This window comes from Anolis carolinensis, chromosome 3, assembly GCF_035594765.1.
Source record: "Anolis carolinensis isolate JA03-04 chromosome 3, rAnoCar3.1.pri, whole genome shotgun sequence".
Lineage (NCBI taxonomy): Eukaryota > Metazoa > Chordata > Lepidosauria > Squamata > Dactyloidae > Anolis > Anolis carolinensis.
This window is the reverse complement of record NC_085843.1, coordinates 174666354-174684999: the sequence shown is the minus strand read 5'-3', so window position 1 is coordinate 174684999 and position 18646 is coordinate 174666354. Positions and strand designations below refer to the sequence as shown.

At 42.9% G+C, this 18646-nt stretch overlaps 1 protein-coding gene and 1 long non-coding RNA gene across 2 annotated transcripts in view; both read right to left on the bottom strand.

Annotated features, from left to right (window-relative positions):
- Positions 1–18646, bottom strand: part of LOC134298030 (uncharacterized) — a 393308-nt gene that overhangs the window by 65745 nt on the left and 308917 nt on the right. The window lies entirely within an intron of this gene.
- LOC134297663 (uncharacterized) lies at positions 3319–8593 on the bottom strand. Its single transcript, XM_062975819.1, has 2 exons — positions 6829–8593; positions 3319–3600 (listed from the first exon to the last, which is right to left on the bottom strand). The coding sequence occupies exons 1-2, from the start codon at positions 8374–8376 to the stop codon at positions 3559–3561; spliced, it is 1590 nt and encodes a 529-aa protein (XP_062831889.1). The 5' UTR covers positions 8377–8593; the 3' UTR covers positions 3319–3558.

Here is an 18646-nt window from a genome sequence, read left to right as displayed (position 1 = left end):
TCCGAAAATACATCACACAGTCCTAGACACTTGGGAAGTGTTCGACTTGTGATTTTGTGATATGAAATCCAGCATATCTCTCTTGTTTGCTGTGTCATAAAATAATAATAATAATAATAATAATAATAATAATAATAATAATAATAATAATAATAATAATAATTCCTAACTGCTTCTCCTCATGACTTTAGGTGGGTTACAATATTGCTAAAACATATACTTAAACACATAATCTTTTAAAAATACGCCATAGAGTGCACATATTAAAACATGTTTCCATAAAATACATATTAAAATACACAAAAAAGTAGAAGCTTAACATTCATCATTAAAACTATCTGTGTGCTGAGCCAAAGCATGCCTGTATATCTCCATCCCCCTTTCCTTTTTCTTCTTATCAATATTTCTTCAACCCCTTTCCCCTCTTCTTCCTATCTGTTTCTCCATCCCCTTTTCTTTGTCTTCCTATTGATATCTCCTTCATCCTCCCTGTATATCTCCACCTCTCCTTTCCTTCATATCTAACACAACATTTAATTGCAAGGAGGCAAGCTCAGGCTAGGCTGCTCCTCCCTGCAAACAAAGTTTGGTTTAATTAAAAACGCTTTCTCATATATCCAAAGGTTTTCCGAGGCCATTAAATAAATGGGCTCCAACGCTTCGAATCGGAAGGTTAATTCTGAATCACCAAACCACCTCGGAAGCCCGTTCGGAACCCAAAATAGATACGATTTTATTCCGATTAACGATGATTCCGAAGAATTCGCACATGTCTATTAAATACTGTATCATATGAGGTAGGCAAACTTCCTTTGTAGCTGGATGGTGGCTAATATTACATGATACCATGTGCATCTCACTATCAATTGTTTTGCCATCTCTTTTAAGAGTGGTTAAATTGGTCAGTAGTTCCCCATTCTGCCATATTTCTATTACTTATCTAAGTAAAATAGATCTGTTCTGCTTCTGTGCCAGCATTGACATCAGTAAGGATAATTTTTCTCCTTCCCCCTCCCTATTTCAAAGTGGGTGTATACACAGACACACACATTTACCATTTTGTTTTTAATGCTGAAATTGCACAATCATGCTAAGAAATGAAACACAAGCCATGCTGGGTAGGAAATTAGACAGGAAGGCAAGCTTATGGAAGCTGTTTGGAAGACTGGTTGTGGGACCACAGATTAGCAAGCCAGCAGAGTTGCTGTAATAAAGAAGGGTGTGATGTTGGAGGTTCTCAACTCAGTATGTATTCATTATCTACACAAATGTGATTGTTCTGATACAATGGGTTGGTGTGACTAGGAATACTAGCAGCATTTCATAACACTGGCAAACACATATTTTGGTATCTCAAATGTTAGCCCTGTTTCTGGGTACATTTGACCTGCTGATTCTAAAAATGGCACCAGTTTTCTTCTATCAGATATAGTTTTTGAAATACAGAGCATATGGAATCTACCAGGCACCACCTGCTCACCCACATAAATTCATGATAACCAATATCAAACTAGAGCAGATGTGGTCTATCCAATGTAATTTTCTGAATCGGTACCAAATAACTCCAGGAACAGGCTAAAAACCAAGACACCAAGAATGTTTTAATTGGGCTGTTTAATCCAAGCAACATAGGTACAGGGGGATCTAAGAACACGTGTTCTCATTATTGTTCTTTCTTTCTTATATGAAATGGATTAATACATATTGTATTTAAAAAACCACAACTTCAAACAGATGAATTCAGACAACATAACAAGCATGTTGGCAAAACAGAAAACAATATGAAAAGCACAGATGTCTATTCCTTATATGTTCTTAGAACACCCAACACTGATCTGAGGAGCTCCATCATAGGGAATTTTACATGTGGACATTGTGATTGTTGCACACAAACTACCAACACAAAACAATTTTTACATCCAACATTAAATATTAGAATCATATTAAAGGATTACACCACATGCTCCTCGGAGAATGTAATATATGTTATCCAATGTCCCTGTAACCTATCATATCTCGGCATGACTGCCAGGTAATTGAGAACTAGAATACATGAACGTCCTTCAAGGATCAGAAAGGGAAGTATTGACTCGATGTTATATGTACACTTTAAAGAAAAATCTCACTCTTGTAACCATTTTACATTTTTTCACTTTACAAAAACTGCATTTCACAACTAACATGGACATTAAGAAATCGCTTTTCCGAAGGGAGGCTTATTGGATTTTCAGATTGAGAACTCTTACCCCGCAGGGCCTGAATGATAAACTGGACTTCACCTGTTTTTTGTTTTTTTTAATGATACTAAGGTATTTAAGTTCCCTCAGGACTACAAATGCGTGCTCGCTACACAAGATCTGAAGCAACACATAGAGGTTTACCACGGAAATGTGAATTTACATTCTGTTAGAATGGGATTATACATTATTTGATTATATAATATATTCTATAAAGCTATAGTTATGGTGGTGTCGACATGTCTATTTAATGTATGGTTTATATTGTCATGGCTTTACGTGAAAGTACAGTACCAGAAAGTTTTCCCTTTTATTTTATTTCTATATTTCTATGTAAAGCAAATCTGAAGCAGAGCCTATCAATGAATACCTACAACCTTTTCCTACTAAAAAGGATTTAAGAAGCACATTGTAGATTACATGAAGAAGGGTTTCCGAAACTGGAGAAATACCCGGAAAACCAGTAGTATTCTACCGTATCTACCACATAGGATCCAGGACATACGATTGAATCTGTTCTGTTTTTGATTAAATCCATTACCTCACAATATGTGTGGTAATTACACGGCACTGGATTCCTTTGAGGATTGACTTTTCCTGGACATTACCGTAACATTATAAAAGATGTCTATAGGACCAGATATTACAATTATAGACTGATTGAGTTTCAATCCAGTTTAAAGTTTATGTGAATTTGAAGAAGTGCTTATTTACTGTATGTCTATAGGACCGGATATTACAATTATAGACTGTTTGAGTTTAAATCCGGTTTAAAGCTTATGTGAATTTGAAGAAGTGCTGATTTACTGTAATGGTGTGATATATAAAGTTTGTTTTGTTATAAGCATTGTGTGACACAGACGTGACATACTACTAGATTGTACTAGATACCATACCTGTTTTGCATAAAACAGAAAACAATGACATATGTAGGACCTATTTTCCAACACCTCACTCTTCATTGTTGTCTCCATCCTCTTCATCTTTGAAATTTGCAATGTTTGACAGTTCAGCCAATGGGAGTTGCTGATGCTTGACTGTCAGCTCACCACAGCCGCTCCTGAATGAACACACAAGACTCTTTGTGATATCACCAGAAACTTTTACTGTAGGAAACATGAACATCAGAAAAGCCAAGAATGGGAGGCTCCGGCCAACCCTCCTTTATATACCCTCCCCCTCATTTGAACAGTCTCTTCCCGCTCAGTAAAACCCCGCGCAAATTCCCCGCCAAGTCCATCAGCCGTTTCTCCTCCGAGTCCTGGGACGCAGGTGTCTTATCAATGTCAGTGACCCTGAAACTCAGAGCCACATCCAGGCTCTAGTAGCAGGGTTCTGACATGGCGTCCTCCTCCCCTTCGTCCTGGAAGGAAAAGATTAAACACAACTATTGTTCTCCGCTGTCCAGAGTTCCTTTATACTTTTTTAACAGGCTGCAATGGAATACCGGGTGTACCTTTCCTAGGTCCTTTGGTAGCCTCAGCTCATAGGTCACTTCGTTTATTCTTTTTGCTACCCTGAATGGCCCTATATAGCGTGGAGCCAATTTCTTGGATGGGAACCCCAATTTCAGGTTTTTTGTGCTCAGCCAAACCAGATCTCCTTCGCCCAATTTGTCCCCCTCTCGGCGCCTACGATCCGCAAAGAGCTTGTACTTCTTTTGTGTTTCCCGCAATGCCTCTACCACGGTTCGCCACCCTTGCTTGATTTTGGCCGGCCATTCCTCGTCGGTCTGGCCCTCCCCTTCCTTCCACTCGGGTAGCCTGGGGAAAGGTGCCACCTCCTGTCCGTATACTATTTCGAATGGGGCACGACCTGTGGCCGAATGTACGGCCCCGTTAAAAGCCATCTCAGCAAACGGAAGAAGGTCCGCCCAATCATCCTGTCTATAATTGGTGTACATCCTTAAGAATTGGCACAGTGTCTGTTGGGTACGTTCGACCCCCCCGTTGGTCGCGGGATGAAAGGCCGAGCTCAGGTTCCTTTCTGCTCCTAACAGCTGTAAGAATTTTCCCCAAAATTTTGCAGTAAATTGGACTCCCCGGTCACTAATTATCTTGTTGGGACACCCATGTAGGCGATATACGTGCTTCACATACAAATCAGCAAGTTTTTCAGCTGAAGGAAGTTTTGGCAGAGCCACAAAGTGTGCCTGTTTTGAGAATAAGTCCAATATTGTCCAAATGTATCTGTGGCCTCTGCTGGGGGGTAGTTCGCCTACAAAATCCATGGCTACGCATTCCCATGGCCTCATGGGCTCTACCACCTTCTGCAATAGCCCCTGGGGCTTCCCCGGTGGTGTTTTTCCCTCTGCGCATAATTCACACTGCGTGACGTACCCCCTGGCGTCTTTCCTCATTCCGGGCCACCAGCATTGTTTGGCCAACAGTTTAATAGTCCTGGTGGGGCCTAGATGACCCGCACCCTTGTTATCATGGTACTTCCTTAACATTTCTCGTCTTAAACATTCAGGAATATACAATTTCTTATTTACAAACACCAAATCCCCACACAATTCTCCCTTTTCTTTGTTTGTTTGTAACCATTTGTCCATTCCATACGCTCGCTTCAACTCTTCCTCCCATATTTCTCCTCCCCCCGTGGAAATGGCAGTACGTTTGTTTTCTTTGGCCGCTTGTGCTCGAGTTAGTACTGCCAGGCCCCATTGCTTATCAAGAAAAATACTCCCTTCAGATTCCTGAATTCCTCCCCCGTGCTGAGGCATCCGAGAGAGAGCGTCAGCGAGTATATTATGTTTCCCCTGGAAGAATCTGAGTCTGAAATCAAAACGGCTGAAATATTGGGCCCATCTAATTTGCTTCGCTGATAGTTTACGAGGGGATCTTAGATACTGTAAATTTCTATGGTCAGTCCACACCTCAAACGGTGTTCCACTTCCTTCCAGGAAGTGTCTCCAGCACTCTAGTGCTTTTAGAATCGCTAAGGCTTCTCTCTCCCAAATCGGCCAGTTTTTTTCTGTATCGCTAAACTTTTTTGACAGATAGCCACATGGCTTCAGGTTCCCCCCCTCGTCTTTCTGTAGCAGAACTGCCCCATATGCCCGGTCTGACGCATCGCAATGTAACACAAAGGCTTTAGACATATCAGGGTGCTGTAGGACAGGCTCCTCCGTAAAACGCTTTTTAAGGGCTTCGAAAGCTTCCTGGCATTCTATTGTCCAGGTCAGTTTGGCCCCTGGGGCCTTCACTTTGGCTGTTTCTCCCCTACCTTTAGTCTTTAACAAATCCGTTAATGGCAAAGTGAGGCGCGCAAAGTCCTTGATAAATGTTCTATAGAAGTTTGCGAACCCTAGGAAGGATTGCAGCTGCTTCCGTGTTTTGGGGGCTTCCCACCCCCTCACGTCTTCTACCTTCGCAGGGTCCATCGCCACTCCCTGGGAGGAAATCCTATACCCCAGAAAGTCTATCTGGTCTTTATTGAACTCGCACTTGGCAAGCTTCGCATACAGTTTTGCTTCTCTCAACTTTTGCAGGACTTCCCTGACTAGTTCTATGTGTTGCTCCTTAGTCCGAGATACTAACAATATGTCATCTAGAAAAACAAAGACTCCCTTGTACAACAATGGATGCAACACTTCGTTGATTAATTGCATGAACGCGGCGCCTCCGCCGCACAAACCGAAAGGGAGCACACGATAATTGAATAATCCGAATGCACAGGAGAAGGCCGTCTTCCACCTGTCCTCTGGTTTAATCTGCAATTTATGGTATGCTTCAATTAAGTCCAATTTAGTGAATATCTGTCCCTCCGATAACTGGGCGATCAAGTCCTTCACTAAAGGTAGGGGGTATTTATTTCCAGAACTGATTGCATTCAGGCCCCTGTAGTCAATGCAGAGCCTCAGCGTTTGGTCCTTTTTGCGCCTGAACAACACAGGCGCCCCTAGAGGGGAATTTGAAGGCTCTATGAAACCCCTCGCTAGGTTTTTATCAATGTATTTTCTCAGTTCCTCCTTTTCCCTAGCCGACATTGGGTATATTTTTGCCTTAGGAAGCTCTGCTCCTGGGACTAGCTCTATCTTCACTTCAACTCTCCGCTTCGGTGGGAAACTGTCTGCTTCCTTCTCATCAAATACGTCCACAAAATCCCGATACTCTGGGGGTAATTTATCTGCCAGTTCTGCTATCCTGATAGAGTCTTCCTCCCCCCTTTTCCCCGGCTCCCTTTCCACTTCCTGGCTCCCTCCTTCCAACTTCATCCTGAAAATCATGCTCTTATCCTCCCAGTTGATTTGCGGGTTGGCCTGCCCCAGCCATGGCATGCCTAGTATAACATTATAGCTGGCTATTTGTGATATCACAAATGACACCTTTCCTTCCCAACTCCCTATCTTACACTTTACATCTTCGGCACTGTACTTAGCTAATGATCCCGATGCTGTGGATCCGTCCAACTGCGAAAAAGCTATTGGGGATTCTAGGTTCGTTCTTTCGCATCCCAATCCCTCGGCTAATTCAGGGGAGATGATGTTCCTGGAACATCCACAATCCACAAATGCTTTGCAGGTTGCTTGTTTGCTGCCACTTTCCAGCTGAATGGGGACCACTATCATGGCTTTGTCCTGACTTACCAACCCCCCCGAGTGGTGCCTCATCGGTGGTTCTTCCTCGGCGCGTTTCCCTGCCACGGCTCTTGGTTTGGGCGGGCCTCCGCCTTCCCCTTTTCTCTGCCAGCACTCGGCAGCCCTGTGGCCCAAACGGCCGCACACGAAGCAGCCCCTCCTGCTGGTGCTCACGTTCCCTGGCGGCTCCGTTCTCCTCCCGGCTGGGGTTGATCCCTCCTTCCGGCTCCCCTCTTTCATCTGCGGCCGCTGCTGTAGCCCTCCTCGGTGCCTCCTCGCCTGGGCCAGCGATGTCTCGACGCGCCCCGCCAGCTGAATCCATCCGCGCAGTGTGTCAGGCTCATCACGATGCACCGCCCAGGAGAGGATCTCCCGCCTGAGCCCCTCTTTGAAGAGTTCTATCTTTGTCACTGCAGACCATTCCGGCACCTTTTCAGCGAGGCATTGGAACTCCTCCGCATACTCAGATACCGACCTCTGCCCCTGGGAGACGGTCTTCAACTCCTCCCTCGCCCGGATCTGCTCCAGTGGATCTCGGAAACGGGTCTCCAGGGCCCCCATAAAGCGTCGGAGTGACCCCAGACATGGGTCGCGCCGCGCGTGTAGTTGAACGTACCAGCTGGCCGCTCCCCTCTTCAACACTGCACCAATGGCCCGTACCCGGCTGGATTCCGTTCTGAAAGTGTGGGCATTGTCCTCCATATAGCCCCTCACCGTGGTCAGGAAAAAATCCAGTTCAGAGGACTCTCCCCCAAACTCGATCCTTAGCTCCTCTCGTCTCGGTAGGGGTCCCTGTGGTGGCAATCCCCAATCCTCCGCCCGTCGCAAGCCCCCTTGCGGGCCAGTGGGCCCCGCTGCTGCTTCCCTTTGTCCTGTGCCACGCCCGGCATTCGCCAGGGGCACCAGGGTCTCAGTTGGGAGCGTAGCCGGGATTCTCGGAGGCTTTTCCCCTTCGTCGTCACTCTCCTCCACCCGCGTCAGGCTCGTTTGGATCTTGGGCCGGGCGCCGGGCTCCTTTCGCATTTCCCTTCCCTTCGGTGCTGGGAGGTCTGCAAAGCCCTGGCTGCTTCCCACGCTCACGTCCCACATTGAGCTAGCCCGAAGTTCCCTTCCTCTCTCCGGCTCCGCCAAAACCGCCAGGCGCTCCATCGCCCTCGACATCACTGCCAGGGTGGTCTCCATCGCCGACATCCTCTCCTCCAGAAACACCATCTTTTGCGGGCCTGGGGAAGGTGAACCTTCCTCTCCTCCGGTGCTATCTCCCCGCACCACTCCGCGCCTCTGGGTTACCCCATTTGGCTGGGCATAAGCGGTGGATGACGCCAGGGCCGCCAGCTGGTGGAACTCAGCGTCCGTCTCGGGAGTGGCCCTTTCCGACCTTCCTCCTCCGGCGCCCAAGAGCTCTTCATCCTCCACTTGCATGTTACACCTCACCGCTACAGCGGGATGGTGTCCGTATTCTTGGCTTAGTGTCAGCTCACCACAGCCGCTCCTGAATGAACACACAAGACTCTTTGTGATATCACCAGAAACTTTTACTGTAGGAAACATGAACATCAGAAAAGCCAAGAATGGGAGGCTCCGGCCAACCCTCCTTTATATACCCTCCCCCTCATTTGAACAGTCTCTTCCCGCTCAGTAAAACCCCGCGCAAATTCCCCGCCAAGTCCATCAGCCGTTTCTCCTCCGAGTCCTGGGACGCAGGTGTCTTATCAATGTCAGTGACCCTGAAACTCAGAGCCACATCCAGGCTCTAGTAGCAGGGTTCTGACACTTGACTTCAGTCTCCTGTAGTTGAATTTGTGTTAATTGGATTGTGTGGCCCAAACCAAGCTTGGCAATACCATTTTGAATATTTCTACAAATCTTTTTTGTCATATATGGTTGGGTAGGAAAGAATGCTTTGTTAACACTGTGTAAATACATGTTCTTTGTTTCTCATTCCTTCAGGAATACCTCTCTAGCCTAAGCATGTAACAAACTTTTCCAAGAATCTGTGGAAGAATAATCCAATTTTTTCAAAGAATAGATTATGTGTATTAACTACTTTCAAAATATGTTGGCCCAGTGGGTGGGTAGAAAAACACTCCTAGTTTTTTTAAAGAACAACTGTATAAATTTGAACTGGAAACCTTTTTTCCAGAAAGAATGCTGCCAAATTCTGCTTGATTTTTACCATAAACATAGCATCCTGAAGGCAACAACAACAAAAAATCAGGGTGCAAGTAGGTCCCTACTGCATTCAATAAATCTATCTTGTCCTCCAGACAGAAATGTTGGAAAGTCCTGTTTTGCAGGATAGTTTTGAACCAGTTTTGGAAAACCGACTATCATAGTGAGTAGAATATTATTTAACTTTGTTTCTTACTGGAATTTAAAAGTTGGAAAAGTTACTGTAAAGGTGTTCAATACATTATGCTAGTTTTCAAAGCTTCACTGGATTCTTCTTCATGCAAAGGTGTTAAGTATCACAAGGGGAAAAAATAGTGATACATTCAGAGTAACAAGTCTACATTTTGTCTGCAATGTGATCAGTTAAGATGTTACTAAGGGAATAATATAATACTAATCTTATTCTTATATCCTGCCCCATCTCCCCAAGGGGACTCGGGACGGCATACATGGGGACCAAGCCCAGTAACAACTATAAAATATCTCAGCATAAAATACATTGCAATTGCAGTATTTAATACATAAAAACATAAAACATCATAAAAATATAACTCAACAGTCAATAACTAATAGCAGAGTGCAATGGGAATCCACAAGAATGTTGGCCTGTGACTCTCGTGTTGTCATCATTGTTCTCCTGTATAATTTTTTAAACATTTTGCTCTGATGAAGAAACCATTAAAGCTTAAACAGCTTTATATAATATCTTTCATGTTTTTGCTCCTTTAAAAAACAGTATTGTTTGTGGAATTTGGATTTTGTTGTAAGAATTATATACTATGGATCGCAGAATCTCCAAGACATCATGGTCAGTACGAAAAATAATTGAAGAATTCTGAAAGCTGTTGTGCAAAACAGTAACATTTCTAAGTTTTGATGAAATCAGTGAAACAAGTTAGTAATGATTTGACTTATATCCTATTGGATTCAATGACAATTAAGCAAACACAATACCAGATGTGCTGAATCAAACTAAAAGTCTGTGTAGTTCTGCATTCTGTTCTTACTGTGGCCAACTGGATTTGCATAAGACACTGGTAGCCAGGCCATGAGTTGACTAACACTCTTCTCTCAAGTTCCCTTGCAGCTGGTGTTCAGGGACAAATTACCAAAGCGTGTGAGTAATTTCCATGATTTTCTAAATCCTCTTTAAAGCTGCATGAGTTGGTGGCTATCAATGCAATTTGCATTAGCGAAATCCACAGTTTGATGTTGATGTAAAAGAACAAAACCTCCTAAACATATCAAAACAGGTACAAGCAGCAAAGTACATTGAAACCTTTCAAAAAGGGACCAGAATAGTGGTGTTGGTGTTCATCAAATCTCACTAAGGAGATTATTCTGTAATTAAGGTTGTATAACTGAAAAGGTTTCATTTCATGTTAATATTTGTTATATATTGAGGCATTTGGAGGAAAGGCTCCATTGTGAACTTGGCCACAGGCAGAGTTACACTTCAGCATATAGTTGAGTCTGTGGTGATAGAAAACCTTCAGGCTGTTATGTATTTTGGCTTTTTTGTGTGATCTAGAGCTCTTCCCCTAAAGTGCGGTGGGAGGGAAACTTCTCTAAAAAATGAAAAAGATATGCAAAAGCACTCACAGTTAATACTGTGAGTAATTACAGTGAGAACTTGCAAATGTGTGAGATGTAAGAAAAACAGTTCCCAGGTATTCTTGGTAAATATGGGGGGGGGGGGGGGGAGAGAGAGAGAGAGACGTGTGAAAACTGGAAGAATAAACATGGATAATGGAGCTAAGGACTGAATTTATGAGGAAGGATTAAGAGCCCCAGGTATTATATCTTGGTTTAGAGCTCTCTGAGGGAGATCATAAAAGCCTATAGATATTTTAACAAGGAGAAAGGGGATTTATTCAATATACCATACTATACATGATACTACAATAACTAGGAGAAAATAGATGGACTTGGTGAAAGAGAGAGGAAAAACTTTTCTAAACAGCTGTATTAGGGCAAAGTGAAATCCCCAAAGGGGTGGGAATGGAGAAGAATTGCTTTGAGCTTAATTGGTTTGCTGTAGGAGAAGTTTTAGGAAGTAATGATTGACACATGGATGGAAATGAGCACAAAGATACTTAGCAAAGTTAAATGCAGTGGGAAATGTGCTACAATCCAGTTTGTTGAGAGGAACAGTAGCAGTTGCAGCAGCTAATAACACCAAATAGCATGATATTTGTTCCTGTTTAATAACTGTCATTTTCTAATTGGTTCTATCATAAAAACATCAAAAAGGTTTATTAAACTACAAAAACTTTGTTTTTGCGTGATATCCTGCATTATATTTTTCTGTAGTTTTCAATGAATATCTCGGAGTTTCTACCAATTCAACATAGTTTGTGGCAGCCACAATAACGAAGTTTCTAGAGTATAACATTTACTTTCAAAGTAAGGACCATACAATTAAACAGTAAATAGTACTTTCAAACCAAGAACAAAATATTTTTCAAATTTTACATAGTGTAATACAACCTGCATTTTGTCTAATCAGAAGTAAACCCACTGAATTAAATTTTGTGGAGTTTTTCCCAGGCAAGTGTGTATAGGTTGATCCCCTAAACTCTAACAATTATTATTTTACCCAAAATATCCTTATAGAATTAGAGAAGAGTTTTATATCAGTTAAACCAGAATGGAACAAATTATGATCTTCTAAGCAGAAAATTGCTTTTCAATATAATGGGGCCTCAGTGAAGTACTTCTTTGCTAGGTATGTACATTTCTTAATGTGTCTGTATGCAAATGATTTCCAAATGTTTCTCCTTTCTAGTAAATAAATACTTTATTTTGTTTTTTTTAAAAAAAATATAGATTTTCAGGACTTCTGCAAAAAAATAATTGATGCAAAATTGTAGGGAGTTTTCATAAATAATTCTGCATGTTTATAGTTATATAGGCAAGTAAAGACATTAACCAAGGTGTCCACAAAGGAAGATGGAGGCCTTTATAAACTGTATGGTTGGGAGGACAAAAAAGAGTGTACATGAAACCTAAGGGTGCTCACCAATGCGTCGTCTTCATCTTGGAAAGAAGTCACGAGTGGAGTGCAGCAGGGTTCCATCCTGGGCCTGGTTCTGTTCAACATCTTTATTAACGACTTAGAAGGCACGGTCATCAAGTTTGCAGATGACACCAAACTGGGAGGGATAGCTAACACTCCAGAAGAAAGGAGCAGAATTCAAAACGATATTGACAGACTAGAGAGATGGGCCGAAACTAACAAAATGAAGTTCAACAGGGACAAATGCAAGATACTTCACTTTGGCAGAAAAAATGAAATGCAAAGATACAGAATGGGGGACACCTGGCTAGACAGCAGTACATGTGAAAAGATCTTGGAGTCCTTGTGGACAACAAGTTAAATATGAGCCAGCAATGTGATGCGGCTGCTAAGAAAACCAACGGGATTCTGGCCTGCATCAATAGGGGTATAGCGTCTAAATCCAGGGAAGTCATGTTCCCCCTCTATTCTGCCTTGGTCAGACCACACCTGGAATACTGTGTCCAATTCTGGGCACCACAGTTGAAGGGAGATGTTGACAAGCTGGAAAGCGTCCAGAGGAGGGCAACTAAAATGATCAAAGGTCTGGAGAACAACCCCTATGAGGAGAGGCTTAAAGAACTGTGCATGTTTAGCCTGCAGAAGAGAAGGCTAAGAGGAGACATGATAGCCATGTACAAATATGTGAGGGGAAGTCATAGGGAGGAGGGAGCAAGCTTGTTTTCTGCTGCCCTGCAGACTAGGACACGGAACAATGGCTTCAAACTACAAAAAAGGAGATTCCACCTGAACATTAGGAAGAACTTCCTCACTGTGAGGGCTGTTCGGCAGTGGAACTCTCTGCCCCGGACTGTGGTGGAGGCTCCTTCTTTGGAGGCTTTTAAACAGAGGCTGGATGGCCATCTGATGGGGGTGCTTTGAATGTGATTTCCTGCTTCTTGGCAGGGGGTTGGACTGGATGGCCCATGGGGTCTCTTCCAACTCTACTATTCTATGATTCTATGACATATATATCCACTCAGCTGCACAATGCAGTAAATGGTCTCACTGAATGCCTTCCAGTTAAACCCCTACCATGGAGAAATACACAATCAAAACACTTCTGACAGATGGCCATCCAATCTCTGTTTAAAAATCTCCAGAAAAGGAGGCTTTGCCACACTCCAAGGCAGCATATTCCACTTCAAACAGCTCTTATTGTCAAGACATTCTTCCTGATGTTTTGGTGGAATCTCTTTCCTATTAGTTTAAATCCATTGCTCTGTACCCAAATCTCTGGAGCTGCAGAAAATGAGCTTGCTTCTTCTTCAATGTGACATCCTTTCAAATATTTAAACATGGCTATCATGTCACCTCTTTGCCTTCTCTTCTCCAGGCTAAATATATCCAGCTCCATAAGGCACCCTAGAGCATGGTTTCCAATTAACATTTTTGCTCAAATCACTAAAATTGATCTATATTAGCTGCAAGATTCAGATTCTATGTCTATGTTGCAAAAACTGAAGGATCAAAATAAAACTATATTGGCCTTACAATTTATAGCACATCTATTTAAGACTGAATGCTTAACTAAATGTTGTGAGTGTTCTTCCCCATCACCTTCACTACTATCTACGAGGGTTATCCACAAAGTAGGTTACGTTTTGGAATTAAAAATGAACAAAGTATAGGAGAAAATATTTACCATATGCAGTTGAAAGCCACACCCAAATACCACATCTCACATAGTCTCCATTCAAATCTAGGCACTTACCATAGCGATGAATGAGCTTTGCATTCTTGGTTGACACTGATTTTCTGGATCTGGCACAGTCTGACTTCAGGCTGGGGCATGGTACCAAGACAGCCTTGGTCGCCTTAGTCAATGATCTATGCCAGGAACTGGACAGGGGGAATGTGTCCCTGCTGGTTCTGCTGGACCTCTCAGCAGCCTTCGATACCATTGATCACGGTATCCTTCTGAGGTGCCTTGCTGGGATGGGTCTCGGAGGTATTGTTTTGCAGTGGCTCCGGTCCTTCCTGGAGGGTCGTTCCCAGATGGTGTCATTGGGGGATGGCTGCTCGGTTCCACAACCATTGACTTGTGGGGTCCCGCAGGGTTCTGTATTGTCCTCCATGTTGTTTAACATCTACATGAAGCCGCTAGGAGAGATCATCCGGAGTTTCGGGGTGAGGTGTCATCTGTATGTAGATGATGTCCAGCTCTGTTACTCCTTCCCACCTGTCACTAAGGAGGCTGTTCAGGTCCTGAACCGGTGTCTGGCTGCTGTGCTGGACTGGATGAGGGCCAACAAATTGAAATTGAATCCAGACAAGACAGAGGTCCTCTCGGTCAGTCGTAAGGCTGAACAGGGAATAGGGTTACAGCCTGTGTTGGATGGGGTCTCACTCCCCCTCAAGACACAGGTTCGCAGTCTGGGGGTTCTCCTGGACTCATTGTTGAGCCTGGAGCCCCAGGTCTCGGCGGTGGCCAGGGGAGCATTTGCACAAGTCAGACTTGTGTGCCAGCTGCGCCCATTCCTTGGGAGGTCTGACTTGGCTACGGTGGTCCACGCTCTGGTTACATTCCATTTGGATTACTGCAACATGCTCTACATGGGGCTGCCTTTGAAAACGGCCTGGAAGCTCCAATTAGTACAACAGGCGGCAGCCAGACTAATAACTGGGGCGGCTTATAGGGAGCGTATCACCACCCTGTTAAGCCAGCTCCACTGGCTGCCGATATGCTACCAAGCCCAATTTAAAGTGCTGGTTTTGACCTACACAGCCCTAAATGGTTCTGGTCCAACTTACCTGTCCAAACGCATCTCCTCCTATCAGCCCACGAGAACCTTAAGATCATCCGGGGAGGCCCTGCTCTTGATCCCACCTGCCTCACAAGTGTGGCTGGTGGGGACGAGAGACAGGGCCTTCTCGGTGGTGGCTCCTCGGCTGTGGAACTCCCTCCCAAGTGACATCTGGCAGGCTCCATCCCTTCTGGGGTTTAGAAAGAAGTTGAAGACCTGGCTATGTGTGCAAGCGTTTAATGAATGAATTCAGCGTTGACATGGATTGGATTAAGGCTCTTGCACAAGGTCTGATGGATGACTGGCATATATATTCGGTGTTGTACTGTGTTAAATCTTTTATATATTGTATTTTAGTATGTTATTTAACTATTTTAACTGTTTTATTATTTTATTGTATTATGATATACTGGTAGTGATCCTGCCAGTTGTGTAAGCTGCCATGAGTCCCCTCGGGGAGAAGGGCAGGGTAGAAATATCAGAAATAAATAAATAAATAAATAAATAAATAAATTTGCAAATCCTTCCCCACTAAATTCTGCTGCTTGTGCCTTCAACCAGCTGGTCAGCCCTTCCCGCAGCTGCGCAGAGTTGCCAAAACACTGCATTGCCAGCCACGCGCCCATTATTGAAAACAAGTTGTTGAGGGTGCAAGCGGCAGAATTGGGGAAGGATTTGCAAAGCTCATTCATTGCTATGGTAAGTGCCTAGATTTGAATGGCGACTACGTGAGATGTGGTATTTGGATGTGGCTTGAGAAGTCTGACTTGGCCATGGTGGTCCACGCCTTAGTTACCTCTAGATTGGATTATTGCAATGCACTCTATGTGGGGCTGCCTTTGAAGACGGCCTGGAAACTTCAATTAGTTCAACGCTCAGCAGCCTTTGTTCTGACGGGAGCGCAATACAGGGAGCTGTCAACCCTCCTGTTTAAGGAGCTCCACTGGCTGCTGTTTATTTACCGGACCCAATTCAAAGTGCAGGTGATTACCTATAAAGCTCTGAACGGTTTGGGACCCATCTACCTTCAGGATCGTCTCTCCCCCTACGAACTTGTACGGTCTCTTCGGTCATCGGGGGAGGCCCTCCTCTCGCTTCCGCCAGCGTCACAAGCGCGGTTGGTGGGGACGAGGGAGAGGGCCTTCTCTGTAGTGGCCCCCCGGCTCTGGAACTCGTTGCCTAGGGAGATCAAGCAAGCCCCCACCTTGATGGCGTTTCGGAAGAGCCTGAAAACCTAGCTTTTCACCCAGGCCTTTGGTTAAGATCGCCCATCCCCATCATAATTACAATTATACTCCTCGACCTTTTGTACTAGTCACTCTTTTCCTGATTACTTGATATTAATTCAGGGCTCCTCCCTACCCAATGTGATCTTAAATGAATCTATTGCACTTTATCTATTTAAAATTTGTAACTCATAATATGCACCTAGCTTATCCGCTATTGCAACCTCATTGTTTTTAATTCGATGTTTTAATACCGTGTTGTGTTTTTTCGACGGCTGTGTATATATTATTATTGGTTTTTATTATTGTTCTTTGATGTTTCCTATTTTATTTTATCATTGTTTTGTATCTGATTTTGCTGTGAGCCGCCCCGAGTCCCCTTCGGGGGAGATGGAGGCGGGATATAAATAAACTTATTATTACAGTAGAGTCTCACTTATCCAACATAAACAGGCCGGCAGAATGTTGGATAAGCGAATATGTTGGATAATAAGGAGGCATTAAGGAAAAGCCTATTAAACATCAAATTAGGTTATGATTTTACAAATGAAGCACCAAAACATCATGTTAGACAACAAATTTGGTAGAAAAAGTAGTTCAATACGCAGTAATGCTAGGTAGTAATTACTGTATTTATGAATTTAGCACCAAAATATCACAATATATTGAAAACATTGACTACAAAAATGCGTTGGATAATCCAGAATGTTGGATAAGCGAGTGTTGGATAAGTGAGACTCTACTGTATTATTATTATTATTATTATTATTATTATTATTATTATTATTATTATTATAGCCCTCGTAGAATGAACTGTGTGTAGATGGTGATCCATGCTGGGTTTCACAAGAACAGTTTATAGTAGCTGTTCAAGACGTTGATCCCTATTTTCCAAATTAGTTCAGTACCTTGGACAATTCACGAAAAAGTCAATTAAAGCCAGCGAATGTTGTGTGTAAACCAGCATGGTTTCAACATCCCTGATATAATTGATTTACCCCTGTCTTTGTTGCTGAAAACATGTACATGCTAAGTTTTACATTTCTTATTAGAGATAATTTATAAAACATAGAGTTGCACATACAAAGTGTAAGATAGGAAGAGGCCTTTTACCAAGTAAAAGCATGCTGAAGAGATAGAATGCATTTTGTTTCTCTTCTGCATCAAAAGTTCCACAATAGCCAGTAATTGCTTCAGTTTTTTCTTCCCAGAAAAAAAATGTTGACTGTGTTTTTGCTATTCTATATAGCACAGAATTCTTAAGGCTAGTTTCAGCAGTTTTTCCCCAAATATGTTTTAAGTATGAACAATTATAGCATTTAAATAATCAACTGTTTTCACTAAACCTGCCATTGTGGCTGATTGACAAAACACTGTTCAACCGGAAGTAGCAATTAATTACTTGATTGGCCCATTAAGCATCTGTTAAGCTTTTATAACTCAATAAATGTAACCAGTTTCATTAAAAATCAGTAGAACATGACTGAAGAGGGGGAAACAGCTTGCACCAGGTTTTGGTTTCTTAACAGGATTTGTTTGTTTCTTTTGAGCATCACATATAATTCGTTTCTAAAAATGTGTGCTCTTTTATTTCCACAATAAATCAGACCATTCCCTTATATTTTGGCTGGCAGGTGGTTAATGAGCTATCTTATTAGGTCATCCTATTGCCCCATTTGTCTGTGGATGGAACTAGATGTTAACAAGAGACAGAGAGTGACTGCCTCTGCTTTGTTTTTTGCTTTTACTCTTCCCAGTAAAATTCAGCATAACATGGCTTGTAATATGAGAAGATTCAATGTGTAATCCCTCACTGAAGTACATAGAAAGATGATATATTGCCATGCATTGTATTATAATACATATTCCTGGGACCATGGAGAGAAGGGAGGAAGCCGTGCTCGTTGAAAGTAATTCATTAAAAATAATGAGTTAACTTGTGCTTATCTCCTTCCACTAATGACAAAGCTATACCTATATTACATTGTGACTAGGCTTGAGTGCGGATCCATTTTTACACATCTCCTTCAGCCAATCCAGCTTCTTCAGTTTGTTCAGGTGCCTGTAACGGCAAGGGCTCAGCCATCATGGATACCCGTTGATGTTGGCTGCTTGTCCCCTTTCTGCACCACAGTTTAATCTTTTTTCTTTTCCTTTCTTTTCTTGATTATTTTTGTGTAGTGGGATTGAGTGGGAGTTGGGGACATGTGGGGTGCACATATTTGGGGGGGGGAGAGTCACCCTTTTAGTTTTTTTTTCTCCTTCCCTTCCTCTCCTCTCCTACAAATACTTCTAGATGATGATGATGATGATGATGATGATGATGATGATGATGATAAATCTCAGCAAACAAAAAGAAAACCCTCATTCTCTGAAAACTACTACCACCTAGTTACCTCTCCTCTAGAGTAGATACAGCTTTAGGGAAGCATTAAACCTGAAGTAGAAAGCAGAAAGGAGATTGAAACATTCCCATTTCAGACAGGGCCTGCAGTAGAGAAAAAAGAGGTTTTTTTTAAAAAAAGGAAACCCAGGGAGGATAGCTCCAGGTCATTACTCTTCCTTTCCTCGGCCTCCTTAAAATGCCTTCAAAAGCTGTGTGATGTGCTGCAGGGAGAGAAGGC

Coding starts and splice junctions, on each gene's coding strand:
- LOC134297663 (XM_062975819.1), bottom strand. CDS start 8,376: ATGTTCATGTTTCCTACAGTAAAAGTTTCTGGTGATATCACAAAGAGT. Junction 3,601..6,828: donor GGCACCACTCGGGGGGGTTG/GTAAGTCAGGAC, acceptor TTTTCCTTCCAG/GACGAAGGGGAGGAGGACGC.